This window comes from Scyliorhinus torazame, chromosome 11, assembly GCF_047496885.1.
Source record: "Scyliorhinus torazame isolate Kashiwa2021f chromosome 11, sScyTor2.1, whole genome shotgun sequence".
Lineage (NCBI taxonomy): Eukaryota > Metazoa > Chordata > Chondrichthyes > Carcharhiniformes > Scyliorhinidae > Scyliorhinus > Scyliorhinus torazame.
Window position 1 is genome coordinate 246,562,887 of NC_092717.1, and position 15,722 is coordinate 246,578,608.

The 15,722-nt window shown below is 49.4% G+C and overlaps 1 protein-coding gene across 3 annotated transcripts in view; it reads right to left on the reverse strand.

The window, feature by feature from the left end:
- The window catches only part of lama3 (laminin, alpha 3), an 858,151-nt gene that overhangs the window by 354,799 nt on the left and 487,630 nt on the right, over positions 1–15,722 (reverse strand). For all 3 annotated transcript variants that reach the window (XM_072468523.1, XM_072468524.1, XM_072468522.1), the window contains exons 13-14: positions 5,164–5,301; positions 3,724–3,858 (exon numbers count right to left, since the gene is read on the reverse strand). In XM_072468523.1, coding sequence (XP_072324624.1) covers positions 3,724–3,858; positions 5,164–5,301 — 273 coding nt within the window. The remainder of the gene's footprint in view (positions 1–3,723; positions 3,859–5,163; positions 5,302–15,722) is intronic.

Consider the following 15,722-nt stretch of genomic DNA (forward strand, 5'->3'; position numbering starts at 1 on the left):
GGGCGAGCTGCCTTCCTGAACCCCTGCAGTCCATATGGTGTTGATACACCCACAGTGCTGTTAGAGAGCAAGATCCAGGTTTTTGACACAATGGCAGTAAAGAATAAGGAATATAGTTCTAACTCAGGATGCTGTGTGGCTTGGAGGGCAACTTATAGATAAATGGCGATGTTCCCATCTACCTCTTGCCTTGTCCTTCTAGATGGTAGAGGTTCTGGTATCGGAAGATGCTGTCGAAGGTGACTTGGCCAGTCGCTACAGTGCATTGTGTAGATGGTACACATTTCTGACCCAGTGCCTGCTACTTGCGTGCATGAATGTTACCTGCTACCTATTAACCCAAGTTTGAACATAATCCAGGTCTTGCTGCATGCAAGCACAGAGTGTTTCATTATCTCAGTAGCTGCAAATCCAACTGAGCAATGTGCAATCATCACCAGACATCTCAAAATCTGACCGTATGAAATGGAGGAAAGGTCACTGATGAAGTAAATGAAGGTATTTGGGTTGAGGACACTACCCTTGCAGTGAGGTCCTCAAACTGAGATGATTGACCACCAACAACCACAATGAGCCCTGCTACCCCTGCTCTTTCCCTATGGCCAGCACATTTTTTCTTTCACCTTCTTAAAAACAGTTTTCTCTATTCTCTCAGATTGACCAGCCACCAAAAACCAGAAACAAATCCATGAAGTCTGAAGATATGAAGTGATTGTGGGCAGCGAGGGGGAAGGACATAAGAAGAGGTTAGGACTGAGGGAGACCCTGCCAAAATAGAACAGGGCAGGGGCTACAAATGGCAGCTATTTAGATACATGGAGGAGGGAGCAAGGCTGGTGCAGAGTAGCTGGAGCGGACAATAAATGCCAACAGGAAGGTTGAGAGATGAGAATACAACAGAAGGGAGGTCATCCAGGGAAAAGTGGATGAGTATAAAAAAAGCAACTTGGATTAATGTAGTGTTTTTAATGCAATAATCATAAAGCTGCTTCAAAAGCGTGTTATTGGGCCAATGGATTCGACCATGGAGCGATTTTAAAACAAATGTTAAATATATGAGGTGTTGCTGGACTAGAGCCCGTGTGGGTCAGTGAGTACAGAGGTGATGGGACTTGGTGAGTTAGGATGTAGGTTGCAGAGGAGGTTTGGCTAATCAGCGGTTTAATGATTCTGTAGGTGGCTAAAATCATGAAAACAAAGACAATAAACGGGAATGTAAAGAATGAATCTGAAGAAATGGATTTCAGCATACTTAGGGTTAGGGTTGGGGGTGGGAGTAGCTTCTTTAACACTGGTTATTCGCTTTTGCCAGTTCTGTAAGTTCATTTCATGAAAAAGTGCTAAGGTATTTGTCTTTCTTAAAAGTCATAAACTAAATATTATGCGAGATTCAAGCACGTGAACTGCACAATGGTTATAAAACAGGGATCTTTTATTCCACAGGCATCAAATCTTTATAAACATTATTGGAAAAGCATAGCTCAGCGATATTAACCATTTATAATGGACATTCAAGGCTGACACTCCAGGTTTGCCCAGAGAATTTAACTCTTGATCTCTAATCAGCAGTGCCCAGGTGATCCAGAAGCCCTTTAAAAATGGCAAGCTGGACCCAATCCTGGGATTCACCCCACCATTCCCATTTCAGCAATTTCCCCAGGCACAAGGTAAGGATGTGGGCCCACTCATTGCTGGGGGAGGCAGTGGCACACTGGTATTGTCACAAGACTAGTAATCCAGAGACCCAGGGTAATGCTCTGGGTACATGGGTTCAAATCCCTCCAGGGCAGATGGTGAGATTTGAATTCAATAAAAATCTGGACTTAAAAGCCTAATGATGGTCATGAAACCATTGTCGATTGTCGTAAAAACCCATCTGGTTCACTAATGTCCTTTAGGGAAGGAAATCTGCCGTCCTTACCCGGTCTGGCCTACACGTGACTCCAGATCCACAGCAATGTGGCTGACTCTTAAATGCCCTCAGGGATGGGCAACAAATGCTCTCCCAGCCCACATCCCATGAACGAATAGAGAACTCCCCCCATTGCAGGGTTGGGAAGTTTAAACCCCGTCCACAATTACAGTGGTGTCAGGCCCCTTCAGTGAGTACATAGAACATAGAAAATACAGCACAGAACAGGCCCTTCGGCCCACGATGTTGCGCCGAACCTTTGTCCTAGATTAATCATAGATTATCATTGAATTTACAGTGCAGAAGGAGGCCATTCGGCCCCCCGAGTCTGCACCAGCTCTTGGAAAGAGTAGGCCTCAGAGAAGACTAATCCCAAGTGGAGAACCAAAAGAAGCAGTCACCAGCTGCTGCTGGAATTCTTTCAACAACACTCGAGATACAAAAACAGTTCTTTCAGTTCCAACACCATTTTGTTGTAAATTTTTCCGCAGTGATTGAGACCTCTCGTGTAATATTCTGAAGTAACTTCAATCCCCAGAGTTCTTTTACAATGGAAAAAAAAAATCAGCAGCTGCCAATTATAGAAAAAAAGAGCCCCCAGCTGCTCCTCAACTTCCTTGAGTGACAGGCATCTGGTGTTGCTTAAAAAGACTTAGCCACGTGTTTTTGCACCTATGTACAAATGCAAATTTGGGGAGGAGGTGACATAATTGGTAACGTCACTTGACAAGTAATCCAGAGACCCACGGTAATTCTCTGGGTAAAAACAGGAAATGCTGGATAAACGCAGCAGACCTGGCAGCATCTGTGGAGAGAGTTAACGTTTTGAGTCCATATGACTCTTCGATGGAACTGGGTACCCAGGTTCAAATCCCAGAGATGAAGAAATTTGGATTCAATAGAAATTCTGGGACTGGATTCTCCGATCGCTGATGCTGAAATCGCGTTCGCCGATCTGCTGGAGAATGCGTTTTTATGCTAGAATTTTATATTGGAATTTTCCAATGCTCCGGCCCCTCAATAACGGAGTACTTGAGGAGTACACTGCGCGCCATAGGGACGGCCTCAGGAGGCCCTCCCCCGATCAGCCGAATCCCCGACGGTGTGGGTGCGTGTTCTCACAACTTTCGGGGAACTTGATTGGCAGCTGCGGACTGTGACTGTGGGGGGGGGGGGGGGGGGGGGGGGGGGGCGGGGGGGGGGGGGGGGGAAGACATTCCACTGGCAGGGGGAACTTCGGCGCGGGCTGGGGGGACTGGTGGAGGGTGGTCCAGATGTGGTGAGGGGGGCAGTTTTTGGCAGGCCAGGTGCGTCCGTGGCCATGACATGCCGTACGGCGCAGCCCCCGCAGGCCACCGCCATGCACATGCGCGGCCACTCTGCAGCCGTATCCGCAGGTAAAGCCACGGGGGCTTTACTCGGCGTGGCAGCTAGCTCCCCACCAGGCGGAGCATCAGTGCAGGGGAGGCGCCGACGTTTTGGTCGTAAGGCCAGACAGATCCTGCGGACATAGCCGCAGAATCGGAGAATCCAGCCCCTGGCACTAAAGGTCAAAAGATGACCATGAAACCATTGTCAATTGTCGCAATAACCAGTCTGGTTCACTGATGTCCTTTAGGGAAGGAAATCTGCCGTCCTTTCCCGGTCTGGTCTTTATGTGACTCCAGGCCCACAGTAGTGTGGTTGACTCTTTACAAAATAGCCCAATACAGTGGTGTTCAAATTGGTGATGCCCACATCCCATACATGAATAAAACAATCACTACATTTTAGTCCAGAATGCTTCAGTTATTAAGAAACAAAACTCTTACCTTGACAGAGTGGGAATGAGTGATATCCTGGGCGACACTGTTCACACTGATTGCCAGCAAATTCTGCCTTACAGAGGCACCTCCCAGAGTCATCGCAGAGTTCAGGTCGAGTTCCAGCATTGTTACAGTGACACGCTGTAAAATGTTCAACTCACAGCTTAGGCGATATGATAAAGATCAACAGGAAATGCTCATTGTAGTAAACTAATCTCTTTAACACCCAGCTACTGACTAGCTTCTACTCCTTCCAAGGAGATTAAATGGCATTCCTGAGGAACCAGATAGCCATTTCCTGCCTATCAATTTAGTGTGTTTGTATGTTTGTAACTCATTCAAAGACAAAGTTTAAATTGTGTGTTAGAGATAGGAAAGTGATGGTGCCATGACAGAAGCAGCATGGAGTTCCATAGGTTCAAATATAATTTGAGGTCGTTGGTAACAAAATCAGAGGGAAGATGAGTTTTTTTTATATATGCAGTGAGTTGTAGTGATCCAGAATGTATAAGCCTGAAAGGACAGTAGAAGCGGTATCAAAAATAGTAAATTTCAAAAAGTTGGGGAAAACGTCACAGGGTATTAATTCAATAAGTCTTTGAAAGAGCAGGTGCAGACTGAATGGCCTCCTTCTGTGCTGTAAGGTGGGTCAAACAAAGTGCTGGTGGAATGTGACAACTTGTATTTATTTTAATGGGGAAAATCTCTGCAGCTGGGTTGAAACGACGATGACCAAAGGCCATTCAGCCCCCATCCTGATTGATCCACACAAGTCATTCTTTGTTCTCCCCATCCCAACCATGTATGGTTGAAGGATAAATATTGGTCTAGTGTCTAGGGAGAACTTCCCGGCTCTGCTTCAAAGCAGTGCCATGGGATCCTTTCCTCCCAGCTGAGAACGTTGATAGGTCTTTGCACTGATTTCTCATTCGAAAGATATGTGTCTACTTTCTGTGTTGTTATCATTCTATGGCTCTATAAATCTACCATGTTAACACTGATCAGTTAATCATTAATCATAATGGTGATTGCCATTAATGATCTGGACTTTATTAGTTTTGACACATCGCTATTCAGAGTTTAAATTCTCCTTATGAAGAGGAGTATTAAAAATAATCTAATCTGATACTTAAGATTGTGTGAGTGAGGGTTGAAATGAGAAGGGTGGTGGGGGAAACTGGCACGTGCGGGAGAGAGCCAGTGTATAAAGCTATGTGTATACCATTTAGCCATGTATATATCTTGCTCAGTGCGATTTTTTGTTATTTTGTTACCGGGGGGGGGGGGGGGGGGGGGGGGGATTATTGTTTGTAAGGGAGAAAAATTGTGTTGTTAAAAAACTTTAATAAATATATTTTTTTAAAAAAAGAAATGAGAAGGGTGAACTGTTGTGTGTAACTATAACTAAATAATATTCTCTTAGCAACAGCAGTAAATGTTACTTACGCTCGCATAAGGGAAACCGAAAATATCCCACTGAGCAGCTTTCGCAGAAGTAACCTTGAAATCCACTTCGACATAAACACTGCCCGGTGTTTGGGTCACACACTTGATGCGTCACGCCAGCACTGTAACATCGGCATTCTAAACAAATATTGTATAATATTGAAGTGCTGCGCTCAATGGAGAAATGGTCTTAAATCACTGAAGGCATGGCATAGCCAGTACAGAGATACGCACAGCAACTCTTAAATACCCACTGGAAACAACGTACTCAGTTCAAGGGGTAATTAGGGATGGCCAAAAAATGCTGGCCCTGGCATCATGTGGGAGAATTTTTTTTTTTTAAAGTACTGCAGCCAATCCCTCCTGAGCTTGAACATACATATGAACAAGGAGTAGGCCATTCGGCCCCTCAAGCCTTCTCCACCATTAAATAAGTATCATGGCTGATCTGATATAACCTCAAATCTGCATCCAGCTATCCCCAACCTTTCAGCCCCTTCCCTGCCAAAAATCTACCCAGCTCTGCCTCAAAAATATTCAATGACTCTGTTTCCACCACCCTTTGAGGAAGAGAGCTCCAAAGACTCCTGATCTACTGAGACAACAAATTCTGCCTGATCTTCGTTTCAAATGGGTAATCCTTTATTTTTAAACAGTGACCTCCAGTTCTAGATTCTCCCACAAGGGGAAACATCCTCGCCACATCGGCCCTGTCAATACCCCTCAGAATCTTTTATGTTTCAATCAAGTAGCCTCTTACTCTTTTAAACTCCAGTGGATACAAGCCTCACCTCTCCAACCTTTCCTCATTAAACAACCCATCCATTCCTGGTATTAACATAAAACATTACAGCGCAGGACAGGCCCTTCGGCCCTCGATGTTGCGCCGACCTGTGAAACCACTCTAAAGCCCATCTACACTATTCCCTTATCGTCCATATGTCTATCCAATGACCATTTGAATGCCCTTAGTGTTGGCGAGTCCACTACTGTTGCAGGCAGGGCATTCCACACCCTTACTACTCTCTGAGTAAAGAACCTACCTCTGACATCTGTCTTATATCTTTCTCCCCTCAATTTAAAGCTATGTCCCCTCGTGCTAGACATCACCATCCGAGGAAAAAGGCTCTCACTGTCCACCCTATTCAATCCTCTGATCATCTTGTATGCCTCAATTAAGTCACCTCTTAACCTTCTTCTCTCTAACGAAAACAGCCTCAAGTCCCTCAGCCTTTCCTCATAAGATCTTCCCTCCATACCAGGCAACATTCTGGCAAATCTCCTCTGCACCCTTTCCAATGCTTCCACATCCTTCCTATAATGCGGCGACCAGAATTGCACGCAATACTCCAAATGCGGCCGCACCAGAGTTTTGTACAGCTGCAACATGACCTCATGGCTCCGAAACTGACTTCCGGTTGCGGCTATGCGGAGCTAAGCCGCACGATTCGGCAGCTCCCGCTATCACGGGCTTTCGGGCTCGTTAGAGGAGCCCCAACGGAATTTTTTTCGAAGACAACCCATGGGGAAGGGAAGAGAGAGGTCCCCCTTCAGCTTTTATGGACCGGACCAGAAGTGAAACGGCCAAAAAAGCGGCATTGGAGCAGCGGGAGAAGAGAGGGAAGAAAAGCAAGATGGCGGCGGCCGGGGACAAAGCGGAGTGCGGGCCGGAGCTGCAGGAGTTCATCAAGCGCTGCTTCGAGGAGCTGCGGAAGGAGATGCTGGCGCCTATGCTGGCGGCAATTGAAGGACTAGGGATGACCCAGAAGGCCCACGAGGTAAAGATCCAGGAGGTACAGAAAAGAGTCAGTGAGAATGAGGACGAGCTCTTGGGCCTGGCGGTGAGAGTGGAGCAGCACGAGGCGCTGCACAAGAGGTGGGCGGGAAGACTCGAAGACCTGGAGAACAGGTCGAGGAGAACCTGCGGATCCTGGGTCTCTCAGAAGGAGTGGAGGGGGCCGATGCCGGGGCATACGTGGGCACGATGATCGGGGCGATGATGGGCGCAGAGGCCCCTTCGAGGTCGTTGGAGCTGGTGGGGCACACCGGGTGCTGGCGAGGAGGCCCAAGGCAAATGAGCCGCCAAGGGCGATGGTGGTGAGATTTCACCGGTTCACGGACAGAGAGAGGGTCCTGAAATGGGCCAAGAAGGAGCGGAGCAGTAAGTGGGACAATGCATAGATCCGAATATACCCGGACTGGAGCACGGAGGTTGCAAAGCGGAGAGCGGGTTTCAACCGGGCCAAGGCGGTGTTGCACCGGAAAGGAGTGAGATTTGGAATGCTGCAGCCAGCGCGACTGTGGGTCACACACAAGGATCAACACTATTATTTCGAAACGCCTGAAGAGGCGTGGATCTTCATACAAACCGAAAAGTTGGACTCAAACTGAGGGTTTGTGAGGGTGGGGGGGGGGGGGATGTTTGAGGTTTGATGTGTGATGGTTGTTGTATATAGGGGGTCAATCACGCGCAGGAAATGTTACATGGGCTGGGGGAGAGAGACAAGGCCGCGACAGGAGCTGCGCCAGAGGGGGCGGGGCAGGCTTTGGAAAGCGCGGGGTTTTTCCCGCGCGAGGGAAGAAAGGCGGGAAGGGGAATGGAGGAACGCATACTGATTGGGACACTCGCACACGGGGAGGTCAATGGGACGGCGGGGGAAGCCGGGGTCAGCAGGTGTCAGCTGACTTACGGGAGTGATATGGGGGGAGCAAAAAAGCTAGACAGGGGTCTGGCGGGGGGAGGGGAGGGGGGGAAGGGGGGGGGGAAGGGTTGCTGTTGCACTGGCCGAAAGGGAATGGGGCACAGAAGAGGTGGTCGGGATGGGGGTCCCCCGGCTGGGGGACTGGAGGGTGAGGGTGGCGCGGACATGGGACTGGCCTAGAATAGGAGATGGCTAGTCGGCGGGGGGGGGGGGGGGGGGTGAGGGGGGGGGGGGGGGGTGAGAGCCCCTCTAATCCGGCTGATAACGTGGAACGTGAGGGGCCTGATCGGGCCAGTGAAGAGGGCCCAAGTGTTCACGCACTTAAAGGGACTGAAGGCAGACGTGGTCATGCCCGAAGAGACACATCTGAAGGTGGCGGACCAGGTCAGGTTAAGAAAGGGATGGGTAGGACAGGTATTCCATTCGGGACTGGGCACGAAGAATAGAGGGGTGGCAATACTGGTGGGGAAGCGGGTGTCATTTGAGGCCAAGACTATTGTAGCGGACAATGGAGGGCGATATGTAATGGTGAGCGGTAGGTTGCAGGGGACGTGGGTGGTGTTGGTAAATGTATACGCCCCGAACTGGGATGATGCTGGATTCATGAAGCGCATGTTGGGGCGCATTCCGGACCTGGAGGTAGGAGGCCTGATAATGGGAGGGGACTTCAATACAGTGTTGGACCCAGCACTGGACCGCTCCAGATCAACGACTGGAAAGAGGCCGGCGGCGGCCAAGGTGCTTAGGGGGTTTATGGATCCGATGGGGGGATTGGACCCATGGAGGTTTGCTAGGCCGCAGGCCAGGGAATTTTCTTTTTTCTCCCACGTGCACAAAGCCTACTCCCGGATAGATTTCTTTGTTCTGGGTAGGGCGCTCATCCTGAGGGTGGAAGGGACGGAGTATTCGGCCATAGCCGTTTCGGATCACGCCCCGCACTGGGTGGAACTGGAGCTGGGAGAGGAGAGGGACCAACGCCCGCTGTGGCGGCTGGATGTGGGACTGCTGGCAGATGAGGTGGTGTGTGGGAAGGTGAGGGGGTGCATCGAAAGGTACTTGGAGGCCAACGACAACGGGGAGGTGCGGGTGGGGGTGGTATGGGAGGCGTTGAAGGCGGTGATCAGGGGAGAGCTAATCTCCATCAGGGCTCATAGGGAGAAGACAGAGGGCATGGAAAGGGAGAGGTTAGTGGGGGAGATTTTAAGAGTGGACAGGAGATACGCAGAGGCCCCGGAGGAGAGATTACTTGGGGAAAGTCGACGTCTCCAGACGGAGTTTGACATGTTGACCACAGGGAAGGCAGAGGCACAGTGGAGGAAGGCGCAGGGGGCGACCTACGAGTATGGGGAAAAGGCACACCAGCTCCGTAAGAGGATGGCAGCGAGGGAAATAGGGGGAGTCAAGGATGGAAGGGGAGCCACGGTTCGGAGTGCGATGAAAATAAACGAGGTATTCAAGGCCTTCTATGAAGAGCTGTACAGATCCCAGCCCCCAGCGGGGAAAGAGGGGATGAGACGATTCCTAGACCAACTGAGATTCCCGAGGGTGGAGGAGCAAGAGGTGGCTGGTTTGGGGGCACCAATTGGCTTGGAGGAGCTGAGCAAGGGTTTGGGGAGCATTCAGGCGGGGAAGGCCCTGGGACCGGACGGGTTCCCGGTGGAGTTCTACAGGAAGTACGTAGACCTGTTGGCCCCGCTACTAGTGAGGACCTTTAATGAGGCAAGAGAGAAGGGGACCCTGCCCCCGACAATGTCGGAAGCGACGATTTCTTTGATCCTAAAGCGGGACAAGGACCCACTGCAATGTGGGTCATACAGGCCGATCTCGCTCCTCAATGTGGACGCTAAGTTGTTGGCAAAAGTGCTGGCCACGAGGATCGAGGACTGTGTCCCAGGGGTGATCCACGAGGACCAGTCGGGATTCGTAAAGGGCAGGCAATTAAACACTAATGTGCGGCGGCTCTTAAACGTGATAATGATGCCATCGGAGGAGGGAGAGGCGGAGATAGTGGCAGCTATGGACGCAGAGAATGCCTTTGACCGAGTAGAGTGGGAGTACCTCTGTGAAGTGCTGCGTAGGTTTGGGTTCGGGGGAGGGTTTATCAGTTGGGTTAAGCTCCTTTACAGAGCCCCAGTGGCGAGTGTAGTGACGAACCGGCGGAGGTCGGAGTACTTTTGGCTGTACCGAGGGACGAGGCAGGGGTGCCCCCTGTCCCCCCTGTTGTTTGCATTGGCGATCGAACCCTTGGCCATGTCATTGAGGGAGTCTAGGAAATGGAGGGGGGTGGTCCGAGGGGGAGAAGAGCACCGGGTGTCGCTATATGCGGATGACCTGTTGCTGTATGTAGCGGATCCAATGGAGGGGATGGTGGCGGTCATGCAGACTCTAAGGGAGTTTGGGGAATTTTCGGGCTATAAGCTCAATGTAGGGAAGAGTGAGCTCTTTGTATTACAGGCAGGGGACCAAGAAAGAGGGATAGGGGAACTACTGCTGAGGAGGGCGGAGGGGAGCTTTCGTTAGCTGGGGATCCAGATAGCCAGGAGTTAGGGGGCCCTACATAAACTGAATCTGACGAGGTTGGTGGAGCAAATGGGGGAGGACTTCAAAAGATGGGACATGTTACCGCTCTCGCTAGCGGGTAGAGTGCAGTCGGTCAAAATGGTGGTCCTTCCGAGGTTTCTGTTTGTGTTTCAGTGCCTTCCCATCGTGATCACCAAGGCCTTTTTTAAGAGAGTAGGCAGGAGTATTATGGGGTTTGTGTGGGCGAATAGGACCCCGAGTGTAAGGAGAGGGTTCCTGAAACGCAGTAGGGACCGAGGAGGGTTGGCGCTGCCAAACCTAGGGAGCTACTACTGGGCAGCAAATGTGGCGATGATCCGCAAGTGGGTGATGGAGGGAGAGGGGGCGGCATGGAAGAGGATGGAGATGGCGTCCTGTAAAGGAACGAGCCTGGGGGCGTTGGTGACGGCACCGCTGCCGCTCTCGCCGACAAGGTACACCACGAGCCCGGTGGTGGCGGCAACGCGAACGATCTGGGGCCAGTGGAGACGGTACCGGGGTGCAATGGGAGCCACGGTGTGGTCCCCGATCAGGGGTAACCACCGGTTTGTCCCGGGGAGGATGGACGGGGGGTTTCAGAGTTGGCATCAAGCGGGGATTAGAAGAATGGGGGACCTGTTCATTGACGGGATGTTTGCGAGCCTAGGGGCACTGGAGGAGAAGTTTGAGATACCCCCGGGAAATGCTTTTAGATATATGCAGGTGAGGGCGTTTGCGAGGCGACAGGTGAGGGAATTCCCGTTGCTCCCGGCACAAGAAATTCAAGACAGGGTGATCTCGGGTGTATGGGTCGGGGAGGGCAAGGTGTCGGCAATACACCAGGAGATGAAAGAGGGGGAAACGCTGGTAGAGGAGCTGAAGGGTAAATGGGAGGAGGAGCTGGGGGAGGAGATCGAGGAAGGTCTGTGGGCCCTAGGTAGGGTTAATTCCTCCTCCTCGTGTGCCAGGCTCAGCCTGATACAATTTAAGGTGGTCCACAGAGCGCACTTGACGGGGGCGAGGTTGAGTAGGTTCTTTGGGGTAGGGGACAGATGTGGAAGATGTTCAGGGAGCCCGGCGAACAATGCCCTTATGTTTTGGTCATGCCCGGCACTGTAGGGGTTCTGGAGAGGAGTGGCGGGAGCAATATCTCAGGTGGTGAAAGTCCGGGTCAAGCCAAGCTGGGGGCTAGCAATATTTGGAGTAGTGGACGAGCCGGGGGTGCAGGAGGCGTTGCATGAGCAACAGATAACATATAGGATTGGGGAAACTGGCACGTGCGGGAGAGAGACAGTGTACAAAGCTATGTAACATATCATTTTACCATGTATATATCTTGCTCTGTGCGATTTCTTGTTATTTTGTTATGAGGGGGGGGGGGGGGGGGGGGGGGGTACTGTTTGTAAGGGTGAAAAATTGTGTTAAAAAACTTTAATAAATATATATTTTTTTTAAAATGGCTCCGAAACTCAATCTCTCTACCAATAAAAGCTAACACACCGTACGCCTTCTTAACAACCCTCTCAACCTGGGTGGCAACTTTCAGGGATCTATGTACATGGACACCGAGATCTCTCTGCTCATCCACACTGCCAGGAATCTTACCATTAGCCCAGTACTCTGTCTTCCTGTTATTCCTTCCAAAATGAATCACCTCACACCTTTCTGCATTAAACTCCATTTGCCACCTCTCAGCCCAGCGCTGCAGCTTATCTATGTCCCTCTGTAACTTGTAACATCCTTCCGCACTGTCCACAACTCCACCGACTTTAGTGTCATCTGCAAATTTACTCACTATTCCTTCTACGCCCTCCTCCAGGTCATTTATAAAAATGACAAACAGCAGTGGCCCCAAAACAGATCCTTGTGGTACACCACTAGTAACTGGACTCCAGTCTGAACATTTCCCATCAATCACCACCCTTTGTCTTCTACCAGCTAGCCAATTTCTGATCCAAACTGCTAAATCACCCTGAATCCCATGCCTCCGTATTTTCTGTAGTAGCCTACCGTGGGGAACCTTATCAAATGGCAAACCTTCTCCAATCCAATACAAGGGACTTTGTGGAAGATGATTCTTGGGTAGGGTGTGTGGATAGTCTGGATCATGTTAACATCGAAAAGGAGGTGGTATTGGGTCTTTTAAAAGATATTAAGGTAGATAAGTCTCCTGGGCCAGATGGAATTTATTCCAGAATACTGAGGGAAGCAAGGGAGGAAATTGCTGGGGCCTTGACTGACATCTTTGTATCCTCATTGGCTACAGGTGAGATCCCAGAGGAATGGAGAATAGCTAATGTGGGACTGCTGTTTAAGAAAGGGAGCAGGGATACTCCTGGAAACTATAGGCCGGTGAGCCTCACGTCGGTAGTAGGTAAATTATTGGAGAGAATTCTCAGGGACAGGATTTATATCCATTTGGAAACAAGTGTTTCATAAGCGATAGCCAGCATGGTTTTGTGAAGGGGAGGTCATGCCTCACTAACTTGATTGAGGTGACAAAGATGATTGATGAGGGGAGGGCGGTAGATGTTGCTAATATGGACTTCAGTGAAGCCTTTGGCAAGGTGCCTCATGGCGGACTGGTACAAATGGTGAAGTCACACGGGATCAGAGATGAGGTGGTAAGATGGATACAGAACTGGCTCGGTCACAGAAGGCAAAGGGTAGCAGTAGACGACGTTTTTCTGAATGGTAGGTTGTGGCTAGTGTTCCACAGGAATCTGTACTGGGGCCTCTGTTGTTTGTGGTGTACATAAAGGATTTGGAGGAAAATGTAGCTGGTCTGATTAGTAAGTTCGCGGATAACACCCAAGGTTGGTGGAGTGGCAGATAGTGCTGAGGATTGTCAGAGGATACAGCAGGACATAGATAGGTTGGAGACTTGGGCAGAGAAATGGTAAATGGTGTTTCATCCGGACAAATGTGAGCTAATGCATTTTGGTAGGTCTAACTTAGCGGGGAAATATACCGTAAATGGCAAAACTCTTAGGAATATAGAAAGTCAGAGAGATCTGGGCGTGCAGGTTCACAGATCTTTGAAGGTGGCAACACAAGTGGACAAGGTGGTCAAGAAAGCATACGGAATGCTTGCCTTCATTGGACGGGGCATCGAATATAAAAACTGGCAAGTCATGCTGCAGTTGTATCGAACCTCGGTAAGGCCGCACTTGCAATATTGCGCACAATTCTGGTCACCACACTGCCAGAAGGACGTGGAGGCCTTGGAGAGGGTGCAGAGGAGGTTTACCAGGATGTTGCCTGGTCTGGAGAGTGTTAGCCCTGTGGAGGGGCTGAATAGACTTGGACTGATTTCATTAGAAAGACGAAGGTTTAGGGGTGACCTGATAGAGGTCTACAAAATTATGAGGGGCATGGATAGAGTGGATGGGCAGGTGCTCTTTCCCAGGGTGGAGGGATCAGTCACCAGGGGACGTAGGTTTACGGTCTGTGGGGCAAAGTTTAGAGGAGATGTGCGAGGCAGGTTTTTTTACGCAGAGGGTGGTGAGTGCCTGGAACGCGTTGCCAGGGGAGGTTGTAGAAGCAGAGACATTAACGGCGTTCAAAAGGCATCTTGATAAACCCATGGATAGGATGGGTATAGAGGGATACGGCACAAGGAAGTGCTGAGGGTTTTGGCCAAGGTTGGTATCATTACCGGTACAGGCTTGGAGGGCCGAAGGGCCTGTTCCTGTGCTGTACTGTTTTTTGTTCTTTGTTCTATCCATCCTTAAACAAGGTGACCAATACTGTACACAGAACTTCAGATGTGTTCTCACCAATGCCCTGTCGAACTGAAGCATAATTTCCCTACTTCTGTATTCAATTCCCCTCACAATAAATGATACCATTCTATTAGCTTTCCGAATGACTTGTTGTACCTGCGTACTAGTATTTTGCGATTCATGCACTAAGACCCAGATCCCCAATTTCTTACCATTTAGATAACACGCCTCTTTTTTATTCTTCCTGCTAACAGTACCTTCAATTCTTTCATCCGAGTTACTTATATATATTGTGAACAGTTGAGGTCCCAGCACTGATCAAACCATTCCTTACATCTTGCTAACCTGAAAAATACCCATTTATGCCTATTCCCTGTTTCCTGTTAACTAGCCAATCTATCCATTCCTATATGTTACCCCTATTACCATGAGCTTCTATTTTCCACAATAACCTTTGATGTGGCACCTTATCTAATGCCTTCTGGAAATCTACGCCCAGTACACCCATTGTTCCCCTTTATCCGCAGCATGTGTTAATTCCTCAAAGAAATCCGGTAAGTTGGTTCAACATGATTTCTCTTTCACTAAACCATGTTGGCTCTGCCTTACTACCTTGAACGTATCCAATTGCCCTGCAATAACACCTTTAATAATAGCTTCTAACATTGCCCCTACAACAGATGTTAAGGTAACTGGCCTGTAGTTTCCTATTTTCTGTCTCCCTCCATTTTTGAATGATGAAGTTCCATTTGCTATCTTCCAATCTAATGGAGCCTTCTCTGAATCTAAGGAGCTTTGGAAAATTAAAACCAATGCATCAGATAGCGTACTAGACACTTCTTTTCAGACCCCGGGATGAAGTTCATCAGGACCAGTATGCTTGTCAGCCCACAGCTCGAAAACCATTACCATGAGCTTCTATTTTCCACAATAACGTTTGATGTGGCACTTCTGTGGTGACCAGTACCACTTCTCTCGGTTTATAGCTGCATCTAGGATAGAACTCCTACACTATAGAAGGAGGCCATTTAGGCCATTGGAGCTGTACTGACCCTCTGAAAGAGCATCCTACCTGGTACCGCTCCCCCACCCTATCCTCGTAATCCCACCTAACCTGTACATCTTTGGACACTGAGAGGCAATTTAGCATAGCCAATCTACCTAATCTGCACATCTTTGGACACTAAGGGGCAATTCAGCGTGGCCAATTCACCTAACCTGCACATGTTTGGACTGTGGGAGGAAACCGGAGCACCCGGAGGAAACCCACGCACACACGGGGAGGATGTGCAGACTCCGCACAGACAGTGACCCAAGCCGGAATCGAACCTGGGACCCTGGAGCTGTGAAGCAGCAGCGCCAACCACTGTGCCACCGTGCCACCCCACGATGGATGCCAGTACGATATTGCTGGTATCCTCTTTAGTGAAGACTGATGTAAAATTACTATTCGATTAATCTGCCATTATCAGTTCTCCATTTTCTATAGTACTAATGCTCACTTTGTTAACTAATTTCTTTCTTAAATATTTTTATATTTCCAGCTAGCTTCTCTCTTGTACTCTAATTTTCACTCCTTATTAATCTTTTAGTC